At 42.5% G+C, this 25,427-nt stretch overlaps 1 protein-coding gene and 1 pseudogene across 5 annotated transcripts in view; one reads left to right on the top strand and one right to left on the bottom strand.

Moving 5' to 3' along the window:
* The window catches only part of ATP2B3 (ATPase plasma membrane Ca2+ transporting 3), a 241,941-nt gene that overhangs the window by 21,125 nt on the left and 195,389 nt on the right, over positions 1-25,427 (bottom strand). Inside the window, exon 20 of one of the 5 annotated variants that reach the window (XM_030194059.1) lies at positions 24,727-24,813. The exons of 3 other annotated variants lie outside the window; for them this stretch is intronic. In XM_030194059.1, the coding sequence (XP_030049919.1) occupies positions 24,727-24,813 (87 nt within the window). Of the gene's footprint in view, positions 1-24,699; positions 24,814-25,427 lie in introns of all 5 variants that reach the window. One more of the 5 variants, XM_030194058.1, reaches the window with a different exon arrangement.
* On the top strand, positions 1,076-1,611 carry LOC115463498 (annotated as a pseudogene).

Below are 25,427 nucleotides of genomic sequence, written 5' to 3'. Positions count from 1 at the left end.
CGTCTAAGCCCTTTTTAAACTCTGCCAAGCTAAGCGCTTTCACCACGTTCTCCAGCAACAAATTCCAGAGTTTAATTACGCGTTGGGTGAAGAAAAATTTTATCCGATTTGTTTTAAATTTACTACACTGTAGTTTCATCGCATGCCCCCTAGTCCTAGTATTTTTGGAAAGCGTGAACAGACGCTTCACATCCACCTGTTCCACTCCACTCATTATTTTATATACCTCTATCATGTCTCCTCTCAGCCGTCTCTTCTCCAAGCTGAAAAGCCCTAGCCTCCTTAGTCTTTCTTCATAGGGAAGTCATCCCAACCCCGCTATCATTTTAGTCGCCCTTCGCTGCACCTTTTCCAATTCTACTATATCTTTCTTGAGATGCGGCAACCAGAATTGAACACAATACTCAAGGTGCGGTATATACTATGTAAACTGCTTTGAATGTAGTTAAAAAAAGCACAAGCAGTATATCAAGTTCCCATTTTATGTTCCATCATATAGTTCATCACTACTTATATATTTTTTTCAGTCAGTTCTTGATTTGTATTGATGTTTTTATTGATGTATTTTTATGAATCACTAATTTCTTCTTTGTATTTTGTTTATTGTGTATTCATTTTAATTTGTATAGTGCGTGTATCAGACCCCTGATGCAGGCAGACTGACCGCCGAAACACAGCCGAATAAAGAGTTGGGTCTTTATTCAGTGCTTCGATGTTTTCTCCTCTATTAAGTTCTATTTATATTAATACAACAAATTGCAATTTATTAATCTGATGATTGGCTGCAAGCCAATGTTCTATAAGCAGAGCCTCCAAACGATTAACCCCCTCAAATTGCTAAAATGTTGAGTTGTTCTTTGCTTAATTGGTCTCTGGTTTGTCCAATATACCATTTCTGGCAACGACATTTGTAAGCATTGGTCAATACTTTCATTACATCCACAATTCTCTGCATATCCTAAATTTGTATACACTCAGGGACATAATTTGAGTGAACTATTGAGTGGCAGTAGATTTACACAAGGGTGAACCTAGAATCAGGGACCACTTTAAATGCAGACATTGTACTTTTTCCTTACGCGGCCTGAGTTAATCTCTAAAAATGGTCCGCTATTCTCTTGACCCAGAGAACTCCACTAAGTCATGTAAAGCAAGGGGTTCCAAACTTCGAGTGCACTTCAAGAACACTCGTGAGGCTGCCCAAGCTATCAAGGGCATGCACATTCGCAAAGCTACCAAGTATCTAAAGGATGTGACCTTAAAGAAGCAGTGTGTTCCCTTTCAACGTTACAATGGAGGCGTTGGCAGGTGTGCCCAGGCCAAACAGTGGGGCTGGACACAGGGACGCTGGCCTAAATAGAGCGCAGATTTCCTGCTACACATGCTTAAAAATGCTGAAAGCAATGCTGAGCTCAAAGGTCTCGATGTTTACTCCTTGGTCATTGAGCACATCCAGGTGAACAAGGCCCCTAAGATGCGTAGACGGACCTACCGTGCTCATGCCCAAGCTAGAGGAGGAAGTTGCTCAGAAGAAAAAGATATCTCAGAAAAAGCTGAAGAAGCAGAAGCTTATGGCCCGGGAGTAAATCCACATGTGTATATAAATAAAATTTAAAAAAAAATGTAGACATTGTGTATACTGTAGTTATGGTATCGAAACTGATAAAGTAAAGATCCCGGGCACAGACAAGAATGTTAAATTATTATCTCATACTGATTGTAATTCAAAGCAGGTAATATATGGTATCAAATGTCCTTGCCAGAAGTGGTATATTGGACAACCCAAGAGACCAATTAAGCAAAGAATAGCTCAACATCTTAGCAATTTGAGGGTTAATCATTTGGAGGCCGTGCTTGTAGAATATTGGATTGCAGCCAGTCATCAGATTAATGAACTGCAATTTGTTGTATTAATGCAAATAGAACTTAAGAGAGGAGGTAACATTTCATTAATTTTTATTTTTGTTACATTTGTACCCCGCGCTTTCCCACTCATGGCAGGCTCAATGCGGCTTACATGGGGCAATGGAGGGTTAAGTGACTTGCCCAGAGTCACAAGGAGCTGCCTGTGCCTGAAGTGGGAATCGAACTCAGTTCCCCAGGACCAAAGTCCACCACTCTAACCACTCGGCCACTTTAACATGTAAGGAACAGAAATTGAGGGTCTCTTTCCCAGTGGGCTCCGTCAGCATTGCTGCATGGGAACTGCTAGTGTGGTTTGATAAAAGATGACCTGATTTACTTATGGAACACAGTAGGACCAGTTGGTCTAAATAAGGAGATAGAGTGGATACATGTGTAAGGCTATATGGTATATGTGGTGTCACATCTGCTGACAGTCCAAATTTCTAGCAAGTGATATTTATACTTCCTGTTTTTACGAGCTGCAAATAAAAGAAGGAAAATCTTCCATGAGTGGAAAAAATCCAAGTCGAAAGCAAGGAGTGGAGTCCACAGCAAGAATAGGAACCAGGAATCCTTTATTGCCAACAATAATTCTATGACCTGACACAGCTGTGTTTCAGCATGAACATATGCCTGCATCAGGATCTTTAGAATTTGTTCATAGTAGATGTCACTAAAATCTGGACCACAGTTCTTAATGCTCCTATACAGTATAACACTATGTAAAGGTATTAAATGCACATCCAAACACACCATATGCTAGTGGAATAGCAATTCTTTTTGTGGACTGCACTCCTTGCTTTCTACTGCCGGTTTTTATTCATCTTGGATGTGTCCGAGAGTTGGGATGAATATTATCTTTAAGGTAGGTTAAATGGTTCTATGTAAGTAGGTTTTTGATAGCAAGGGGTAATGAAGTTGTATAGTTGATTATGAGTTTTTAATTTTAGTCTTGACTCCTGATGATGCGGCTAATGGCGAAACATGGACCCATGTAGAGTGCAAGACGAAGGGTTGAGTGCAAGACAAGCGGTCTTACAAGTCCTTCAGTGTGCTAGTGTGGAATATAGTGAGAATTGATATAGCAGGGATATCGAAGGACATTGGAACTACATCAAGAGTTGCATCCTAATTATTGGTACAGTGCGAGTTATAAATCGCATGAAGGAGAACGAAGAAGGAACTGCGAGATCAACTTAAGAGTGGACTAGAGTTTCCATTAGTAGGATGGACAATTTTAATAACGGACTTTGAGATAAGAGATAATGCTAGGTAATAACATAGGAATACATTACCAAGAATCTCTTGTTTGTTTGTTTGATCACAACTAGCACATTTGAGTGATTGTGGTGCAAGTTTTTTTAAAGTACAGTTCAGGAAAGATGTTGATAATAAAGTTGTGAAATATATTTAATATTTATACATAGTGGCCTTTTTTAATTTGTGCAATGAATATGCATGAGATAAATTTGCATGCACTACCTCCATTGCAGTCAAATCTACCTCATGCATATTAATTCTGGGTATGCTGAAAACCTGATTGGCTGAGTGTGTCCTGAGAACTGGGTTGAGAATCACTGCTGTAGACCAGGTAGAGAAAGACCTGCAGCTTGGAACAGTTCTGAGAATCTTCACTGGGATCAAACTACTTGTTTGAAGCTACACAAGGTAAATAGCTGACTGTATATTTGGTTGCAAATTAAGAGTTGAGGGGAATTTTGATTATCCTGTTTGGGAAACACAAATCTGTTGTTAAAAGATTATTAGCCATATGAGGGCCTTTTCTCCTTGTACTTGACATATAACAACAGCGTTGTGGTTCCTTTAATATTTATTAATAATTGAAACATCTCAAATACTTCTTTGATAATGTTGGCATATGGTTGTTTATACAAGAAGTACATGAATGCAGAATGTGGTGTAATTTAAAATTGCATAAACTTGTTCCCTGCTCTGTCCAATCAATCACCAAGCAGAGAGAAAATGATAGCTGGGACAAAAGCCTGAAAACTACTCCAGTTCCTGGAAACCTATATGGAAGGAACTTAATGGATTTGGTTTTATAACAGGACACCTATGTGAAAACAAGGCCAGTCCAATCACTAGACAGAATAAGCATAAGGTGGCAGGATTTAAGAAGTGGTGGCATAGCACTGCCACTGGCAAGATGAAAAGGACTGGCTGCTAGTTACTTAAAAAATGTGAGAGTGCAGGATGAGGCCCTCAAGCATCTGCTGGTGCTCAAAGGCCTACCATGCCCTGCCCCTGGTGACAGGAAGTTTGTGTTGGAAGGGGTAAAATGTGGCAGACCCTTAAGTGTCGGCATGTGCTCAAGGCTCCATGCTGTGTGCTCACATTTTTTAATAACTCTGGAGCAGCTGCAGCAGTGGAGTAGAGGAGGAAACAGGCTTGGCAAGGGAAAGTGAAGGACAGAGGTGAGAGATATGCTGAATGGCGGTAAGGAAGGGAACAGGAGTTGATGAGCTTGTGGAGGGTGGAAAGGGTAAATGGTGGAAACCTGAGTTGGGAAAATAGGGACGGGAAGATGCTGGAGAAAGAGAAGAGGAAATGTCGGAATCCTAGGGGTGGGTGGGTAGGGTAGAGAATTAGAGATGCTAGACTGTAAGAGAGGGAGAATAAGGAAGGGGAGCTGCTGGACAGGAAAGGGAAGATAATTGTCACCATGGGAATAGTCAAGGGAACGTGAGATGCTGGACATGAGGGAGAAGGAAGGGTAGATGCTGGACACAGGGGGTAGGGAAGGGGAACTACTGGGTAGGGAAGAGAGGATAACGGTCACCATGGGGATAGACAAGAGAAAGGGAGATGCTGGACATGAGGGGGAAGGAAGGAGAGATGCTGGACATTGGGATTGGGGAGAACATAGCTGAAAGTTTGCTTAGGGCATCAGATACTCTTATACCACCCCTGTATGAAAAGCCTTACAAGGCATCTACATTAAGTCTATTTTATAAAGGCAACCTAGGCACCTATGTGCTCTGGGCAGGCGTAAATGTGTGTGAGCACTCTAGACATGTAGTCATGTATTTTATAAAATATACATATACATGCAGCTGCAGCCCTCCTCCTTCCAAACTACTTCCTTGAGGATGCCTACACGCAGTGCCCATATAAGTACATGCCATCACAGCACACATACTTATACACGCATATAGCAAGGGCCAATCATATAAAAGATCTTTCCTGCATGGAAACAGAAAGTCACATGGAAGATCCTCCCCCTCAGATGCTGACCTCTGCAGAAAGCAGGTACATGTGAGCATAGGAGCCAACTTTTCTAACTTTTGGGGGTGCTCAACTTAACAAAAACTGCCCTTCCCTAGGCAAAGTAAAGGAATTAGTTTAATATTAGGGGTGCTCAAGCACCCACTGCACCCACAAAGCTGACACCTATGCATGTGGGGAACAGTAGGACCCTGCGCTTGCAGAATCTACTGCAAATTGACTGCTTCTTAAGGAGGGAAAAGCTAAGCTACTCTTCTAAAGGACGGAGGTGGGGTGGGGTGGACAGTTTGTAAACTAAAATGGCCTGGCTGACAACTGCTCTCTTCAGATGTGGCCAAAGCTACACGCACGTTTCATGGCATGTGCTGTTTTTGGCATATTGAGAAGAGGCGTCCCTGTGAGTCTGTTTAGGCTGGAGAAGGAAGACTGTGTGCATGCATTTTATTCTCAAAAGTATGCATTGCCATTTTGCCCCATTCCACTGCCCACACAAAATTGCAATTCTATAACTGCACGAGCAACTGGCACTTATGCGTAAAAGTGCCTAATCGCTATTCTGTAGGCATGTAAGGGGCTTGGCAACAGTTCCAAGGGGGCAAAGACTTGGATGGGCAAGGGTGTGTCTCCTACTTATTCATGCAACTTATAGAATGCTAGAAGTTGTGCACATTGCTTGCCTTTGACCTGGTGTAAGTGGACTTGCCTACATTTAGATGCGCAGGGTTTTTTTTGCTAGTATTCTATAATAGAATCCGAATGCCCAGATGCCATTCTAGAATAGGCGCTCTCCAGTGGATGCTTCTAATGTGCAACCTTTGCACTTGCTAATTTAGGGGCCCTTTTATTAAGCTGCGGTAAAAAGTGGCCTGCGGTAGTCTGGATGCATGAATTTGGCTCGCGCTAGGCCATTTTTTTTTACTGTGGCTGGGAAAAGGGCTTTTTTTTAGCGGGGCGGTAAATGGCTGTGCGCTAAAATTAAAAGTACTGCCACCCATTAAGCTAGCAGTAAAGGCTCACATGCTACTTGTGCAGTAAACAGCGTGTGCTAATGTGGCCGTGCTGCCTATTACTGCCGGGAACACTACCACTGTAGAAATTAGCTAAATATTTTCTACCGCGGGAAATAGCGCGTGCTGACTTCAAAATTACTGCCGGGTGTCTGTGCTACCAGTGCGTTAGCCCTACCACAGCTTAGTAAAAGGGCCCCTTCAAGAGAAAACAATGTGAACAGTTCCTTTGCAAACTTCCTAAGATACCTGCCACTACAGGGGCTGTCTGAAAAATTTCCCCTCAGTGTGCAAACTGTCTTACAGGAATCCAAGCTGCATTTGTGGAAACTGTTGTTTTCAGTGTAAGTAATATTGATCCCTAAGCAGTGGCGTAGCCACAGGTGGGCCTGGGTGGGCTGGGCTCCACCCACTTAGAGCTCAGGCCCACCCAACAGTAGCACATGTTTAACGAAAATGCTACTCTCCATGATACTGGTGAGGCAGCCAGGGCATAATCATATATAAGAAATCATATGAAGGGTTAATTCTGTTAAAAGCTTGAAGTTAGAATTCTAACTTTTTACTTTGCAACTAAAGTGAAGGTATGCCAGATGGTTCATATTATTTCAATGTCTAGCTTGGCCGAGCTAAGGTTAGGAAAGGTCAGTGAGAAATGAAACTCTGTCCCTTGTGAATTGCCAATGCTAGCTGGCACAGCTGTAAACTATTATGAATGAATAAAGGAATGAGCCAGACATATGATTAATTGTAGTTTAAAATGCTTAGATAGAAAATACTATTTAGAGAGAGAGAGGCAATAGATTAGTATTTACAAGTTTTTGATATTTAGAATATGTCTTATAAGAAATACTGATTCTGTGTAAATTAATAAGGTTTGTGTCTGTGTAGAATATCTGTTAAATTCTGTATTACTCTTTGTCTGCTGTTTAAGACTGCAGTTGAGGAGATCAACATGTGGTTTGACTTAGCCATAGTTCTGGCTGGTTCAATGTATAAGCTGATAGGTGAAAAAGGTCAGAACTAGTCAGCTCTCTTCTCCTTGATTAATTATAGCTAAGTGTAGGACTGGCCTCCTGGAAGTAATAACCTGATATGTATGCTATTAAGTAAGATTGGCTTTTGACCTCTTTAATGAATGCCAGAGTTTAGTTAGCAGTTAGTACTAGGAATATGAGAAATCAATCATAATAACATGTAAGAGACTGGAGACCAAATGTCTGGCTTAAGGGGCCCCAGGTCAGAGGTCAGTTTAGGATGTCTGGAACCTATGTAACTGATATTTCAAAAGTAATGATTGGTTGAGGCAAGGTAGCCAATCAATTTCTTAACCAATTGGGAGTAAAGGGGGCTAGGCTAGGAGGAGGGCTTAGGACCCTATTTAAGTAGGAGCAGAAGCAGTTTACGTCAGAAGGAGCTCAGAAGAAAGAGAAGGACAGAAGGAACAGACAGAAGAAGGAGAAGACAGCATAAGAAGAGAGCTGAGACAGAGGAGAAGAGAGCTAGAACTGATGTCTTGCTTTGTTTGCTGGCAAATAAAGAAGATTTTTCTCTCATACTGGTGTGTGCTGTCTGACTCCTGAAGCATCACAAATTCATGCATCCATTCCTGCAACACTGGCACCTGTGCATGCTCAGTTTTCAGCGCATGCCTACTTAAGACTGCCAAGGTGGAAAGAAGCATTTTCCTGCCAGCTGAGATATACTTTTGGTGGTTGGGGGGGGGGGGGGTGGAGAGAACACTTGTTGCCCACCCACTTCTTGCCTAGGCCCATCCAAAATCTGTTGTCTGGCTACACCCCTGTCCCTAAGACCTTTGATCTTCACTCCTGGTTCTCGAGGGTCACCAATTGGTCAGGTTGTCAGAATATCCCTAACGAATTTGTACGAAGGAGATCTGCATGCCTATTACTTCCACTGTATGCAAATCTCTCGTGCATATTCATTAGGGATATGACGATTGGCAGCCCTTGAGGAGAACTTAGATGTATGTTACCCAAGGGTAATTTTCAAAGGTAGGCTTGGTTAGATTGGGGAGGGATTTCTAAAAATACACACACTATTTACACCAGGGACGTAGCTAGGTGGGGCCACGGGGGCATGGGCCCCCACAGATTTGGCCCCGGCCCCCTCTACTTTCGACTCCCCCCCTGCCGCCGCCAGGTACCTTTGCAGGCAGGGGTCCTCAACCCCCGCCAGCCTTAGTCTTCTTCAGCGCCAGTCTCCGGCACGATCGCTGATCTGTGCTGTGAGTCCTGACTGACGTCTATGCATGCAGGACGTGTCAGGACTCACAGCATAGATCAGCAAACGCACCGGAGACCGGTGCTGAAGAAGACTAAGGCTGGTGGGGGTTGGGGACCCCGCCAGCAAAGGTACCTGGCGGGGGAGGGTAAGCGGTGGGGGGGGGGGGGTCAGCAGGCTAAAATGTGCCCACCCCACCTTGGGTTCTGGACCCCCCCCCCCTCCCAAAGCAATAATTGCTCAGGAGGAATTATGAAGCTGCAGTCTAGCGTGTAGAAATTGTATCAAAATTTCATTTTAAGGAACCCTGACCTTTCAGCTGGTAGCAGCCAGATGAGTCTATGGCAGAAGGATAAATATGCATTAATCAGTTCTGCCACTCAGTTATCGTATATTCTGATGGTGCCCATTTTCATAAGAAAATTTACTGCATTTTAGGGATGATTTTTATTTGTGAAAAGTGGCATTTAAAGGTCGACATGAAAACCCAAATGGCAATTTTAAAGTTAGCGCTGGTTTTAAACAGCAGATCTGCACTGATCTCTCTCTGCTGCCTTTAAGTTTCACGTCATTGAGGGTAGTTTTGATGCACCAAACAGGGACTATGGAAAAATGTTCTTAGAACAGGGATGACTTCCATAGGAAGAGGAATGCAGGTACTGCCAAGAGCTGGTTCTGGTCCAGTGCCCCTCCTCTGCCCTTGGAGAAGGAAGTTCTTAGATCAGCTTTTAGAAACTTGGTCCCATTTACAGGGAATAGTTTAAAAAAAAAAAACAAGAAACCAAGACCTCCTGGACACCCACCTGAGTACAGCATGCAACAAAGAGCTATGCAAAGAACGTAAAAAAAAGGAAAGCGGACAGGGAGAAAGCTAGTCCAGACAGAAGCTCCTTCAGGGGCACATGCTGCAGACTGTATGTCTCATATCAAAAGAGCACCCCAATTCCCGTGTCTCCCCTCTGCACCTACTTGTGCATGCACAGGAAATATATCATCCATCTAGGACAAAGTACATGAAATTAAATTTCAAAAACAAATCTCAGAGAAGCGGAGGAAGTGCACCCCCTCCCCAGTCCAAGAAGCTGCAAGAACAGCTCCATGCATTACCCCCACAGTAAACATTCGAGTATAAAGACCCAGCGTTGCTGTATTAAAGGGGAGAGGGAATGGCATCAGACAGATCCTTCGAAGCAGTTGGGGAGGAGATAGGGAGAAGATTTATGCATGCAAGGTCCATGCTTTTTTAATAGGGAAGGAGGAAAGCAGCCATGGAGAAAGCAGATTAAAAAATATAGCATGACATATGACATTTAATGATATGTAATGCTGAGCTGTAGGTTTGAAGGCTCCTGACAGCATGTAGTTGTGGGATGGCTTTGGGCATGGGTGTCTGCAAAGCTAAAAGCCGTCTGCAGCAGCAGGGCCATGCTACAGTCAACCTTTGCTCTTCAGTTTTATAAAACAATGAAAGAAATTCCCCCTCTTCTTCCCATCATTGCTCTGTTTTGTGTGTTTCAAGCACAGAGTGGTGAAAACTGGCTGCACTCGCACTGCCTCCAATTGCATGACCTTGAAGAAACATATTCAACTTTCCCATGTGCTCAGGATCCTCAAGGAGAAGAACCTCATGGTCTAACCTGTGCAATAGCGAGTGCATGCTTCTAGGTTTCCAGCATCGCCCTAAAGCCTGCACTTTCTCTGCAGAAGTGCTGATTTCAGGTATGTAGCTTTGCATCAAGAGTGGGGACAACGAAGAAGGATTTCCCATTTTTGAAATGTTTGTAGACCGGCCAGTCCACTTATTCTAAATTGCTGACCAATATGAGGGTAATTTTATAATAGAGCTGTTTTATAAGGATTGATAGGTACCGTGAAAGGCAATTCTATGGGTAGGTGTGAAATACCTGCATACGTTGCAGAATGTTAGCACATAAGAGGCTCTACTTACTACCTGGCACTTGCCAGTGTATGTGCTAGCCACAATTCTCTATATATAAAAAGGGAAAATCTATATAATCAAATAAAACATTCTTTTTAATTTAAAATGAAACGTGCAGGTGCTTAGAATGTTACATCAGTTTCAGCAACTTACTGAAACCAGTATTTAAATCATAGCACCAATCTTGGTTTCAGTGAGTTGCTGAAACTGATGTAAGATCCTGAGCACCTGCACGTTTCATTTTAAATTAAAAACATTTTTAATGATTTGATTATGTAGATTTTCTCCTTTTATATATATCTGATATTTCAGGGACAAATATTGTATCCCCAATAAATTTAGTATTTGATTTGAGCCACAATTCTATAAAATATGCGCATATTCACTTTAGCGCATATGTGAAAGGGGGTGTTCATATGGGTGGATCATGGACAGGAAATGGGAAGCTGTACCAGTTATGGCTCGCCTTTTACCAAGCTGCGGCAAAAGGGGGCCTGCACTGGCATCGGTGCGTGTTTTTGACACACGCCGAGGCCCCCTTTTACTGCAGCGGTAAAAGGCAGGTCTTTCTTTTTTTTTTTTCAGGAAATGGCCGTGTGGCAAGCGAAGTACTTGCTGCGTGGCCATTTTGGGGGGAAGCTCTTACCACCACCCATTGAGGTGGTGGTATGGATTCCTGTGCGAACCCAGCAGATAAGATGGTGTGCTGGGGGTAGCCCAGCGATACTTCCTTTTTAGCGAGCAGTAAGACTGCATTGGGCTTACTGCCGCTTTATAAAAGAGGCCCCTATGTGTGTAACTTAGGGGCCCTTTTATTAAAAGGTTGACGTGTGGCAACAGGTTTCGCATGCGCCAATCTGGAACTACCGCCGGGCTTAAAAATTATGTGCGGGAAAAATCATATTCTATAAGCGGTGCCTAGGTTTAGGTGCGGTACACAGAATACGTTTAGTTGATATCCTAGAGCCTAAAACTATGCACGTTCATTTACACCAACAAAAATGTGGCGTGAATCCCGGTGTGTAGATTTAGGCGCAGAGGACCATATTCTATAATGATGCATGTAAATTTTAGAACATCAATGAAACACCCATTTCCCTGCCCGTAACCATGCCCCTTTTTGCCTGCGCGCATTAAAATTTAGGTGCAGTGCGTTACAGAATACGCTTAGGGAGTTGTGCACATAAATTCTAATTATTGCCAATTAGTGCTCGTTATTGCTTGTTATGTACTGTCAACAACACTGATTGGCTTTGTTAAGCCAATTAAGTTACACAGGTTGTTATAGAATACGCTTGGATTTCAGCATGGAATGCTAGGCGCACTATATAGAATACGGGGGTAGGTGTCTTTACAAAATACTAGTATAAGCAGCAGAAACTGCGTCTACCCTACAGGTACAGACATTTACACTTTCTCTTGAGCAGGTGTAAATGTCTATGACTTGATGATTCAGGCACATGCATAGATTAACATATTTTATAATCTACATGCATACTTGCAACTCTGCCCCTGAACATGCTTACTGGGAAAGTACATGCCATCATGTCATCATGCGTGTTTTTATGCCAGTCAGTATTTTATAAGAGGCCACTTAAACACGTCTGTGGCCACAGAGACGTGAAAATGACTTCTTTACACTTTATAAAATGCTGCCAGGTTTCACCCCAGAAATAGCTGTGCTTTTCAACAGTTATGTAAGGTAAGGTGCTGCAAACCCCATCACCTCCTGCTAAGCCCTTACCAGTTTCTTAACCAGGGGCTCTACTCCACTCAATGAGCCACCCTCTGTCTTCTGAAAAACTATTTATCTGTGGGCTCCCAAGAGTAACCCCAGGAGCCCCCTCCACACATCAGCGCTTAGCCCATGGTGCAGCATCTGCCACCACAATCCCATCATCTGCAGACAACCTATATGTGGAACTGTGCACCAAGGTGACAGGCAGCAAACAGAATGCAACGCTGAAAAAAGAAGCTAAAAAAAAAGTGGAATGCGACTAAGGCAAACATTTATAGCTCTAAAAATAATAGTAATAATTATATGGGAGAGAGAACAGTGGAGGGAACCATTGATGGAGATCTGGTTCAGAGCAGCAGGGAAAACCGAGTTCATCTGTCTCTTCCTTAAGAGCTGGAAGCATCAGGGAGGGGGGAAAAAAACCTTAAGAATATTTTGATTTTAGAATATAATTTCAGTTTTCACAGACAAAGAAGGCACAAAGGGCTTAACGATTTCATTTCATTTCAGGCTTGCTTCTCTAGGTTTTTCCTGTTATTGGTATATGACAGAGCATGTGATCATTCTGTTTCCTTGTTGCTATTTATTTTAAACTCCAGGCCATATTTGATTGACCTTGTTCTGCAATGCCACATGCATTTCCCCCTCCACCTGTGCCTGCCCTATTCATACTGGTAGTGAGAGACAAGTTCCTGGGCTCCGTCTCCCCTATCCAACAGTGGGAAGTCGCTTATCCTCCCTGTCTTCAAACAGAAGAAATGCAGCTGCTAAGGTACCTTAGCTCTTTTGATAAGTGTAGAAACCTGGGAATTTTTAAATCTCCTCTATTGCTAATGTACCACACTTAGTGCAAAATGAAGACCAGATTAATGTTGTGAACAAAGAGGAGGGCAACCCCTCCTCTTGCACACACATGTACAAAACCCCTACAAGTCAGGTTTGCTTGCCCAGTTTTAAATATACTATCTGCATCTCAAATATTTCATGTTGTGCAACTTATGGAAAGAAATATTCAGCAGAAAACCGCTGTACAAGCAAAATCTTTCACCTAAAGTTCTACAGGACTTTTGTTTGATCTTTAAATTTAGTCCATCAGAACAATGATCCTGCAACACTTTGGCAGAAGAATTTGTTTACACAGTTTCCTCATGGAAATTTTCTCTGTCTTATAGTTCCAGGAAATGGAATTCAACATAAACTAACCCAGGTAATTGGATATGCAAGTTTTTTTTGCATTTTTTCCCCCTGAAATTAAAATCTTGTCCTTATACATAGCAAGTTTTAAATTATCCACATTGGAAGAAAGTTTTTGGATGCTAAAATCCATGGACTTTACGCTAATTTTCAAACCAAAATACACACTTGATCTGATTATTTTGTATCATTGACAATAATATGTATAGGATTACAAATGTGATCTATACACATTATTTCCCTCCCGTGATCTAAGCTTGGCTCTGGGAAGGCCTAGTCTCAGTGAGACTAAAGTTTGCGTGCTATGAAGTAATGTGAACTTTTAGCCACAGGGAGGGCAGTTTTCAGAAACATGATCTATGGGGCTAAAATGCTTTTTACCTGTACAAATTACTTTTTGAAAATTAGGTGCAACTTAACCATATGCTCAAGCATTTCCTTTGGTTTTCAACATAGACTGTAGCATTCATTGTTTTGGCACTGTGTCTGGAGACCAGGCTTTCATGCATGGAACAGACCTTTTCAGGGACCCCTCTGCAATTCATGTGCTGCCTTGGGGTTGAAAAGATCTCATTGAAGATTTTGATGCAGGTAAAATATGAAGACTATGGCACTGGAAGCTTATGCTCTACTGAGTAAAGGTCTTTTGTCACTGGAGACTTTAGTTAGGGAGAGATGAACCTCAGCTTGCTTTTTTATGACTTGGTGTGCTTATCAGGAAAGAAAGTTCTATATTCCTGAAATCGCCTCTCTAAAGAGGAGTAACACAAAAAAGCATTTCTTGTTTTACATGGTGATCGGTGCAAGAAACAGGCGCTAAAAAGAGATGATGGCAAAATCTGTATTAGAATACAGGAAGGCAGAGAACAAGTAATAAGGATACTTGGAAGTGGAGAAGTAAGGACAAAACTAGAGCCTTGTAATATTGTAGTAGGAAGGGAAGTGAGAAAATTAGGTGGTTCCTGGTCTTGATCTGCTATGATGCTTTCAGTTTCTATTTTTCTAAATTTATTTGGAGACAAATCCCTTTATTCTTTGGACAAGTAGTTAATCTTAATTCCCTAGATACTCTAGTTAATATGAAGTGGATAGACAAGTGCTTTATTTTTGTACATTTTCCTTTAAAGAAAGGAAAAATTAATGTTAAAACAGGAGTCTCACACTGATTCTAAGATCTACATCCTACTCCTGGCAAGCCTGAAATGACAGCATTACAACAGAGATCATTATCTTACCAGTCACCATTGAAGAACTCCTAGAAAAAAAAAGAGAAAACAAGGCCCAAAGCTTCTATGGTGAAATATATTTTAAATTTGATTTTTTTGTATTTGTCATCAGTGGATTTCATTCATGTGATTCACTGTAGTAATAAAGCACTGTGGTTCACTGTAAGTAATAAAGCAGGGGAAGGGAAATGTGTCTCACTGGAAGAAGAAAAAATGAACCAAAATAAAGCAAATAAAAAAGAATGAAGCAATAGGTTTTCATCATTCAGCAAAACACATGGGCCCATACTCAAACGTTTACTGTCTTATTTTTCTTGCATATTTGCATGTGCCAAGGAGAACTCTGTGAAACAAGCAACAATACTGGTTATTAACTTTAATTCTGAATGTTCACTCAATTGCAGCAAGTATAGAAACCCTCTCTAAGGTCCAAAAAATATACAGAAAAGCTCAGCTTTGTATAACTTTATAATTTTGCTTAAAAAGATAACAAAATAAACTCTACATTATTAACAATAGTATGTCTCATTACCTGCAAACATGTTTGTGGAAAGTTATTCAGTTTTCTTACCAATTAGAAAATATTTGAACAATTTGGATTAGTAAAAAAAAAATAGAAATGCTTACTTTAACTAAAAAAACTAAAAAAAATGAAAGGAATATTTTGAAGGAGCTAGAAGAAAAGAGAAAAAGGGAAGAAAGGACAGCAAGTAATAAGCTGGGGATAAGTGTAATCCAAATCTGAGAATTCTGTTTTTTAAAACAGATTCAACAATTGATTAATGAATCAGTCTTTATGAGTAGAATAATACTGTACTGTAGGGTATAAAATGAAGACCACAAGATAAATATTGCAAAAAAAAAAAAAAATGTCTGCTTCCCCAAGCTCTCTCATGTTAAATACAAACAAAATACTCCCATTTATCTCATGCAGTCTGCAATGCTTCTAAGCGCTTACAGCTTGGCAAAACTGAGGAGGACTGGAGAACAGTGCTTGGATACTTGCAGGAAGAAGCAAGCAAAACAATATGATCACCAAAGGAGTTTGTAGATAGATATTGCAGACTGCTGAGGAGGTGGGGAGGTGATATGGGGCCTGGTTGTGCTCCAGTGCTGCAGCAAGCCTTTGCAATGCAGAGTAGTCTACTCTGCATTGCAATTGCAAAGCCTCACTGCAGCATAGGAAACAAAGCCATGCTCCTCCAATCCCCCTCTTCTTCTGCAGTCTACTCTGAGTACAGTAGACTGCAGAAGAGGAGGCAGTGAGAGGGGAGGGGGGGATTGCTGTGCTTGTGTGTTGCTGTGAGCCTTATCAATGCAGAGTAGACTGAAGAAGAGGAGGGGGGATTGGAGGTATGCAGCAAGCCTTTGCAATGCAGACTCTGCAGAAGAAGAGGTGGATGGGGGTTGGGGGGAGCATGGCTGTGCTCATGTGCTGCAGCATGTCTTTGCAATGCAGAGTAGACTGCAGAAGAGGAGGCAGGGGGAGGGGAGAGGGATCGGGGAGACAACAGCCCCCTTCCTCAACCAGCCAGTGTTATATATACTGTAATTATAATTATTTAAATCTGCATTATCCAGACTGCAATGGACTTAGATACAAATCATCTTATGCATCCAGCTTTTCTTACATAAGTACACAACTGTGAAATGCTTTGCCCAAAACCGTGAGATCTATCCATAACCATCTCAACTTCAGGAAACTACTGAAAACCAACTTGTTTAAGAAGGCCTACCCCCAAGACCGAAATTAACTTTCTACTTCCTGCGACACAGCAAAATATGGACCATACTAGACTTATATCACCGCTTTCTCTTTATTTCTTTATTGCTTTATACTTATGTTTCTTACATGCTTACTACTATACTATGTATTTGTATTATTGAACCAGAGCCTACCTCTATGGTATTGTGTAAGCCACATTAAGCCTGCAACTAAGTGGGAAAATGTGGGATATAAATGTGTTAAATAAATAAATAAATATGTAATAGCGTGCAATATATGGTTTTGCTAATCCACTTCACTAGAATCTGGGCTGGTGCAGGACAGAACTACTATAAATTAAGGACATGCACTGCTTTAACAGGTTTATCCAATTGAAAAAAAATTGCCAGATTGGATTTTGCAGGTCTTTTAGCTGAGTGAAAGCAGCCAACAGCGAATATACTTGTTAAAGCAGTGCAAAGTCTCAATTTATAGTAATTTTGTCCTGCAGCAGTCTTTCAGAAATTTCACTTAGAATTGTGGAAATAATTGTCATTGATATTTAAATATCGGAGGCTTTCTTCACTGTAGAAAACATCTCTAGTCGCCTGGTAAAAACATTATTTTATATCAGGGGATTGGGAAGGGGGGGGGGGGCTGAGGAGAGAAGCTAGACCACCAGAGAGGGGTGGGGGATTGGGAAGGGCAGAGGGGAGATGCCAGACCACGGTGGAGGTGTTGGGAATCTTGCATTTTGCTCAATACAGTAGGAAATACATTTTATTTGTATTTCTCCTGTGTTGTATTGTTTACAGAGTCTTTGGTTTCTCAGTACTTTTGTCTGTGTAATTTTGTTATGGCAATGGAAAAGAATGGTGAAATTCAGAAACTTGTCGACTCAAACAATGACCGTAGTTCATATATGAAAAATAAAGATAAGAATATTGAATTTTTAAAAATTAATAATGATTGATGCTAAAGAAGTGCCTTTTTGCTCGAGATGCAACACAATTCTCTCTTGGAGAACATATGATGGGACCATTGGTTTATAGGCTCACAAGGACTATTCTGCAAATCGTATGCCAGCAACAAAGATTACAGCTATATCAGGCTTTTCTATATCAAATAATATCAACAAAGTACCTGCGAACATCAAATTTGAAGTGGCAGACATTGTGGTCGCCATGTGAGTAAAAGATTTGAGGTCTTTTTCTATTGTTTAAGGGGCTGGATTCAGGAATTTAGCATTGAAGCTTATCTCCCACTGGTGCTAAAAATGGGAATGTTGACCTGGACCAAGTCATGGCCTGTGAGTCAACTGTCTCTCGTTATCTTGATGGTGTTGTGGAGAAAGAGAAGATCATACTCATCAACAAGCTAGCTTTAGTGCTGTAGTTCAGAGTGACAACTGACCTCTGGACACACAAACAAAGCAACCACAGCTACATTACTGTGATTGTACAGTATATTGATAACTGGCAAAGTGCATCATGTATCTTGGCTACTCGACAACTGGATGAAAATCATACCTCTGAAAATATAAAACTGACAGTGAAGTCGATTCTGGATGAGTTTACCAAGCAATATCAAGACAATGTGTTCACTACAGACAATGCTGGTAATATGAAGTCTGCCTTTGAAGAATACAAATAGATTGGATGTTCATGTCACAACTTGAATTTTGTTTTGTTGCAGACTGCAGCAGACAAATTTGTATGGCACTGGTTTTCCACTTGAGGTAACCAAACTTACTGACACCTTGAAAGAACTAGTGACTGGCAAAACGAATGAAAATTAACAATCAGTTGGTAACAACACTTAAGCAATGTGTAGTAACACGATGGAACAGTGTACTATTAACACTAAAATCAGTGGCAACAAATTTTGCATATCATACACTGAGCACTGAGCCAGGTTTTAATACAAATTTTCTCCATTTGCTGGCTTCATCAAAGAAGACTTTTTGGCTGATGTCATTCAAGTTTTGGAACCAGTTGATGTGGCCACAAAATGCCTTTCTACTAACAAAAATCCTTCATTGCATTTGGGGTTACCTACAAAAATAAAGCTGCAAAAGCACTTCACTGAAAAGGCTACTGCAAGTAGCATAATCTTGCAACTGAAAACTCATCTGCTTAACATGCTTCACAGTTCATAAATTGCATTGTACCGTTGCTTTGCTGGATCCACGGTTTAAAAACAACTTTGGAACATTAGTGCAAGTTAATATGCACAGGCGCTGTTCAGCTTAAAAGAGATGGTGGATAGGTTGCCAGCAGCAGACACTCCAGACTCATCTGTCTTGCAACAACCCAATATGAAGATGAATGTAGAGGAAAATTTCTCTATTCTTTTTCTCAGGTTGATGCATACTTGACTACTACTGATGAAATCACTGATGATACCTTGTCTTACTGGAAGTCAGAATCAACAAAGTGGAAAAATCTTTGTGAAGCTGAGTCTTTGGAGTACCATCATCTTCTTCATCGGCTGGGCGTGTTCTTAAGGATGGACAGTCACAGCTGGAGCCACATACTGTAGACGGACTTCTGTTTCTGTATGGACTTAAGAAATAACTACCTGATATTCCTGACTGACTGGTTATTGTCCTCTTCCTTGGTTGTCAGCCTCTTCGTTTGAGGTTGGGGAATGGGGAGGGGAGTTTTTTTTTTATACTTCTTTTGACGGATGCATGTGCTTGTATTTTCATTAAAACTCAATAAAAACTAAATAACCTTCAGAAGTAGTGAGTTCTTTTTGTTTTATGGGTAGGGATGGAGGAGATTCCAGCAGGGACGGGTGAAACTTCTATCCCTGTGCAACTCTCTACTCTGTGGTGAGTACCATGCAGAACCCCATTTGCAGGGTCGCCGAGAGACTGGGCCCGGGGCCCCGCCGCCGCCCCAGGCCATCGTCATCACCGCCCCCCTCCATCCACCACCAGGCCAGGCCCCCCTGAATTAAAATCATAGCGCCACACCTCGACCTTGCTCCATGTGAAAGAAGCGCAGCAGCGGCAGTCTGTAGATTGCCTCCCTTTGGGCCTTCCCTCCCTGTGTCCCTGCCCATTTGTGAGAATTTGAAAATGTATTTATATTATGATGATAGGCCCAAAGTGTTTATTTGCCTAGGGCCCTCCAACAGATTAATCTAGCCCTGCTCCCCATTTCCTGTCACAAGCCCTCTGAAAGCAAATAGCTGCTGAAGAGCGTTGTAATGACTTCACATAGAATAATACCTAACTGGATTCTGCTGCATATGGCATCGTTAACTATAATGTCATCCATATGGGATCTGTTTTCATGGCTGTAATGGAGGTGGGAGGGAGGGGCGTAGTGGGCAGTTGCCCAGAGCATAAAACGTTGGGAGGGGGTGCGAAAAGAACAGACATGCAAGTGTGGGCTTGGCAGCAGATGAACAGTCAGCAAGAAGATACTGTCCTCTCTGGTTTGGAGAAGAAGAAGAAAGAGACTGGGGACTAAACAAGGGTTTGGAGGGAAGGAGAAGCATTGAACAGCATGGGTACACAAATCCACTTGCCTTCCTGGAAGCTAAAATGCTTAATAATTGCTCTGTCAATGTTCACACTGCCTACATAGCTGCAAAGTCTGAGGGCACTTTTTATTTGTGAACTTTGCACCAGTTCTCAAAGTGAAAGTACGTGTGTACTTTCACGTTGAAAATTAGCAGAGGAAAAGGTACCTGCAGACATTCACACCTCTTTTTTCAGTGGTTAAATTTTATGATTAAAAAGTGCACCATCCCCACCTTTCAGAACATTTCCACCAGTTTTCAAATAGCCCATATTTGTGGGTAAAACAGAGGAATGGTTTTGGACATTCGCTTCTCCCTATGTGGTGACAGGGATACACGGGGGAGGCGGAAGACATAAACTGATTGATATTCAAAGCAATTTAAGTGGGCAGGAGAGGCTTCTGCCCACTTAAAAACGCTCAGGGCTGCTCAACCGCCAATATTTAGTTGCACTTAACAAGGCAGTGCTGCTGAATATCAGCTCTGACTGGCCCATCAAAAAACTGCGCAGGTCAGGGGCAGTAATGGGGCTGGTGTTGGGGAGGAGCTGACAGGTATGCGGGTACCAACAATATTCAGCTATCCTGAATTCACCCGCTTAGCTATGCAAGCCCCAGGACTGAATATCAGCTGGGACCCACGTAACTGAAAAGCTTTTAAGAAGCCCTCTGATGCCCCCTACCCCCTGATATGGGAGCCCTCCGATCCCCCTCAATACGGGATCCTCCACCCCTCCCTGATCTTGGAACCCTCTTACCCCCTCCCACCCTTGCAACATGCATAGGGTTACCATATGTCCTTTTTGGGGCATCTTCAGATATGTCCTCCAGGATTTTTAATTTTTAGGGAAATGCCTTCTTTCTCTTTTATGTGCCTATGACCAACACACCAACCCACATAATGAGAGAAACCATCTTTAGCTTATTAGTAGACCTGGCATATGGGGGTGCTAAAGAGAAAGAAATGAAGTGCTGATCACCTCTCTGTTCCCCTGCTGGTTGAATCTGTCAAAGGAAATTTGTCTGTGCAGCACAACTTTAAGCATATGTCTTGCGAAGACTTTCATGTGTATTTCAGAAGCCAGCCAAAGTTGTTGAGGTCTATGTGCTCTTCTGTTAAGTATGCCTGGGCTCATACTCAATCAAACTCAAATCCGGAAGTTTCTGAGTATAGATTGTCTATTGCTGTGCTGTAAATAAGTCATTGTTTGATGTGTGTTCATTAACTATGATTAAATAGTTTTTTTTTGTTACATTTGTACCCCGCGCTTTCCCACTCATGGCAGGCTCACTGTGGCTTACATGGGGCAATGGAGGGTTAAGTGACTTGCCCAGAGTCACAAGGAGCTGCCTGTGCCTGAAGTGGGAATCGAACTCAGTTCCTCAGTTCCCCAGGACCAAAGTCCACCACCCTAACCACTAGGCCACTCCTCCACTCCTTTTTTATTTTTTCTGTCCTCTTTTTTTTTTTTTTTGTCTCCACACATATGGTAACCCTAAACATGCAGGATTGACCCATCTGGGCATACCTACAATCTTTCGTGGTCCAGTGGGGGCAAGAGTGAAGCCCACATGCTTCTGCTGCTAGCGGCTGCCATTCCACAATGGTTGCAACGAGAGGGCTTCATTCTTGCCCTACGACTCTGCTGGACCATCAAGGATTGCAGGTAGTCTCGGGGGGGGGGGGGGGGGAGGGGCTATCCTGCATGTTGCAAGGGTGGAGAGAGAGTTGCGTAATTGGGTTTAAATGGCTCCCGTGGGGGGGGGGGGGGGGGGGGGGGGGAAAGGAAATTACGGCACTCCTGTGCCAGGGAGGGGGATTGGAGGACCTCTTAAAGGCTTTTCTGGGGCTAATTTAAGTGGGGATGGCTGCTGGAGCTTATGTGAGTCCCAGTCAATATTCAGCCGGGGCCCACATAATTGTCTTATGCGGTCTCTGACTGAATATCGGCTAGGAACTGCATAAGCTGCAGCAGCCAGTCCCACTCAAATTAGCACCGGATATTTAGTAATTCAGTGCCAGTACCCGTACATGGCCTGGCACAGAATATCAGGGGCTAATTTAGATAGACAAAAATGCTGACCACCACCAGCTGAATATCACCCCCAAATAATTTTAAACTGATTGAGACAAAGGATTTTTTTAAATATTTTAAATATTGCAGAGCATATATTTATATTTCTTTTATAGCAGATCATTCCTTTAAGTGGATCCTTTGTCTCAACAGACCTCCCCCTACATAAATATTAGGAATAGTCTCCAGGTGTAACAAATATAAATAATCTAGCCACAGAATTACAGCTCTTTCCCTCTTTTTATCCCAGATTCAAACAAGATGGCATCTTAGCCAGGCAGTTTGACCACTGACAGAACTCTGACATGGCAACTGATCATCATCCTCTGGCTTTTCAGTGTGTAAACTGCTGTGTGCAGTCTGGAGGTTTAATTTCAATTAGGGGAGAAAATTCATGAGGGTATGTGTTAGACATGTGTCATACAAGGGGTGTACTGACCATTCAGGCAACCGTAGGGTTACCATATGGCTCCAGAAAAAGGAGGACAGATTGAGCCAGTCTGGGTTCTACTTCCATTGCTTTCAACGGAAGCAAAACCCGGACTGGATCAATGTGTCCTCCTTTTTCTGGAGCCATATGGTAACCCTAGGCAACCGGGCAGTGCCTGAGGGCCCAGAGTCTCTACCTGGTTGCCCGCTGCCGGCGGTTCTACCTTGGTGGTTTAATGGCAGCTGAGCAGGAAAGGATCCCACTCTTTCCTGCCTGCTGCCGCTAGTGTGCCAGGGGCTGGCACTGCCATGTTTTAAAAATGGCTGCTGAGACTTCCTGCTGCTGTCTCACAAGACTGCTGAGACCCGCATGAATGCCACGGGAACTCTCGGCAGCCATTTTGTAAACACCCCAACATTCATCTGACTCCGCGCAAAGATCACAGCTCCGTGGGGTAAGCTAATTCCAGAGATGTTTTGAATACTGGTTCCACAGGGGTAGGGTTACCATATGTCCGGATTTACCCGGACATGTCCTCTTTTTGAGGACATGCCCGGGCAACTGGGTGGGTTTTGCCAATTTGTCTGGATGTCTGGACAAATGGGCAGGCTGGTGGGCGGGGCCGTTTGTCCAGAAATCCGGACTAATGGGCACATTGCTAGCCTCCCCTCCCCTTACTTACTACTGCCCTGATGGTCTAGTGACCTCTTCCGCCTTCGGGCAGGAAAGAGCCCCCTCTTTCCTGCTCGGAGCGCTGCCCTGCATGCATCCTTCCTGTTCGTGATCTCAGTGCCAATTCAAAATGGCCACCAAGAGTTGAAGTGACCTCGTGAGACCAACTCTCGGGGGCCATTTTGAATCGGTGCCAAGATCACGAACAGGAAGGATGCATGCAGGGCAGCGCTCTGGGCAGGAAAGAGGGGGCTAACAAGCATTAGGGGGTCCTTTTACTAAGGTGCACCGAAAAGTGGCCTGCGCTGCATCTCATTTTCCAGCGCAGCTGCAAAAAAAGGCCTTTTTTGGGGAGCGGAAAACGGACGAGCGGCAAAATGAAAACTGATACGCGTCCATTTTGGACCCCCAGACCTTACCGCCATCCATTGCCTTAGCGGTAAGGTCTCGGGTGGTAATCGTCAGCGTGTGTACAATGCCGATTACCGCCCGGTTTGTGCTGCACGCCAGAAAATTTACAGCGCGCCTACTGGATGCACGTACAAAATGAAATTAGCGCCCATATCATGCGGTAGCTGTGTGTTAGTTCCAAATTGGAACGTGTTGGGCAGGTGTAGGCGCCAATGCGGCTTAGTAAAAGGGCCCCTTATTGCAGAACTTCAGCGCAGCCTAAAGGATTAGCCCCTGGGTGCGGTTAACATTGTTATTACAAAAACCATCTTGCTGCTTAATATAAGAGAAAAGAAATCAGAATTTTTTTCATTACTGATATTTTTTTTTTTAGCAAACCTGTACAGCCACTTCAAAAGACACATAAGGATAGGTAGCAGCACGACGATAGTATCAAGATTCAGCATAGAAGAACAAGACATAGAGCTGAAGTGGGATAAAAAGAAAACGTGAGGTTCATCCAATCACTAATGGAATAAACTTTTTTTTTTTTTTAAAGCCACAGGGTATGCGGTCTCTAAGGAGGCAGATAACAGTGCAATGCACATACAGAACAAAGAGAGCTGCATGGTTATAAAGAGGAATATGGCTTTGGAAATTATACACCACCTCTACTGTATAAAAGAGGTAACCACACCATGAGAATATGAAAAAATAAAATAAAAATCAAGAGATTAAAAAAAAAAGAAAATTATGCCATATCATGCAACTGGTTAAAAACACACAGCAGGTGAAACAAGAGATGAATAAAGACAGCATGAAGCAACTGGTTAGTAAAAGAAATCATATGACACAAAAAATAAATAACCAAAGCGAAGATAAATAGAAATGGTACAAGGCAAAAGATTAAGAAAAAACTGACGCAGAAAGGATCCTATGAAGTGAGGATGTATACTTTTGTTTAGTTGAGTTTTATTTCAGCTTAGCATGTGCTGTTTTGTTTAGCACGCACAAAACATTACATGCTAAACAAAATAATTCATATTAAAAGTATGTCTGGCATTTCATTTAGCACGTGTTTTTTTCATGCGAGCAAATGTTACAATGAAACAGTGCGTGCTAAAACGACATTGAAATCGATAATATAAACAGCAAATGAAATACCACAAAGATCAGCCACAATTCTCCCCTGCACACCCTTCATATGATGCAAAAGCTTACAAAGGAAAGCAGGCAAAAGAAAGAGCAAAACGAATCACAAGACTGGAGAATTAAACATAAAATAAACAGGAGAGAGAAGAAAGTGCAATGCTAAAGAAGTTTTTAAAGGTATCACTTGACGGAGCAGTAAGGAAATAGGAACTCACTCCCAACATTGGCAGCAGAGAGAATAACGTGAGTGGGGGTAGAAAGATTGGTTACGTCGTGGAGCTGGCTGAGGACGGAGGACCGCCGGCGCACAGCCCCCTGAAACGAGCCGCTTCTCTTGAAAGTACTCACCACCTCCATCTGCAGGGGGAAAGAAAATGAGATAAACAGGAAGGGGTGTGTGTTGGGGGGAGGGGGGTAAGACTCTCAGAGAAGGGGAATCCAGATTTGGACAACCACTGATAAAGCAAACCAGGAGGTGAAATAATAAATCATCGTCATTTATTTTAAAATCTATGGAAGGGGAACAAAAGGTGAGGATTAAGGATCACTCTCTTGTACCTGTAGCAACTACCTGGGAAGAGAGGGAGAAAAAGGTTCTGGTTGGGGGGGAGAGGGGGGCACGGGGAAGGGAAGGGGGAAGGATAAGGTTCATCCTAAGGCTGGGAATCTTTAAGGGTGTGGTTCAGGCCCCAAAAGGATGCAGGAATTTGAGGTCTGTATTGTTAGAGATGCTTTTCAGATGGTTGGTGTAATCTTGGCCTCTATTACACAAGGGCTATGGTATTGTGTCACACACAATACAGAGACAATTTTACTGTCTCTGCATATTCCACACTGTTCAAATTATAATGTGACATGCCCTGTAATAATATTACAGTTGATCCAGTATTAATATTCTGCATAATACTGTAATAATATTGTTTGTGTATGGCCTCTCAGTTTATACCTCTACTTTAACCCTTAATGAATGA

The sequence above is a fragment of the Microcaecilia unicolor genome, chromosome 2, assembly GCF_901765095.1.
Source record: "Microcaecilia unicolor chromosome 2, aMicUni1.1, whole genome shotgun sequence".
Classification (NCBI taxonomy): Eukaryota; Metazoa; Chordata; class Amphibia; order Gymnophiona; family Siphonopidae; genus Microcaecilia; species Microcaecilia unicolor.
The sequence above is the reverse complement of the archived record's forward strand: the minus strand, read 5'-3'. Positions and strand labels throughout refer to the sequence as shown.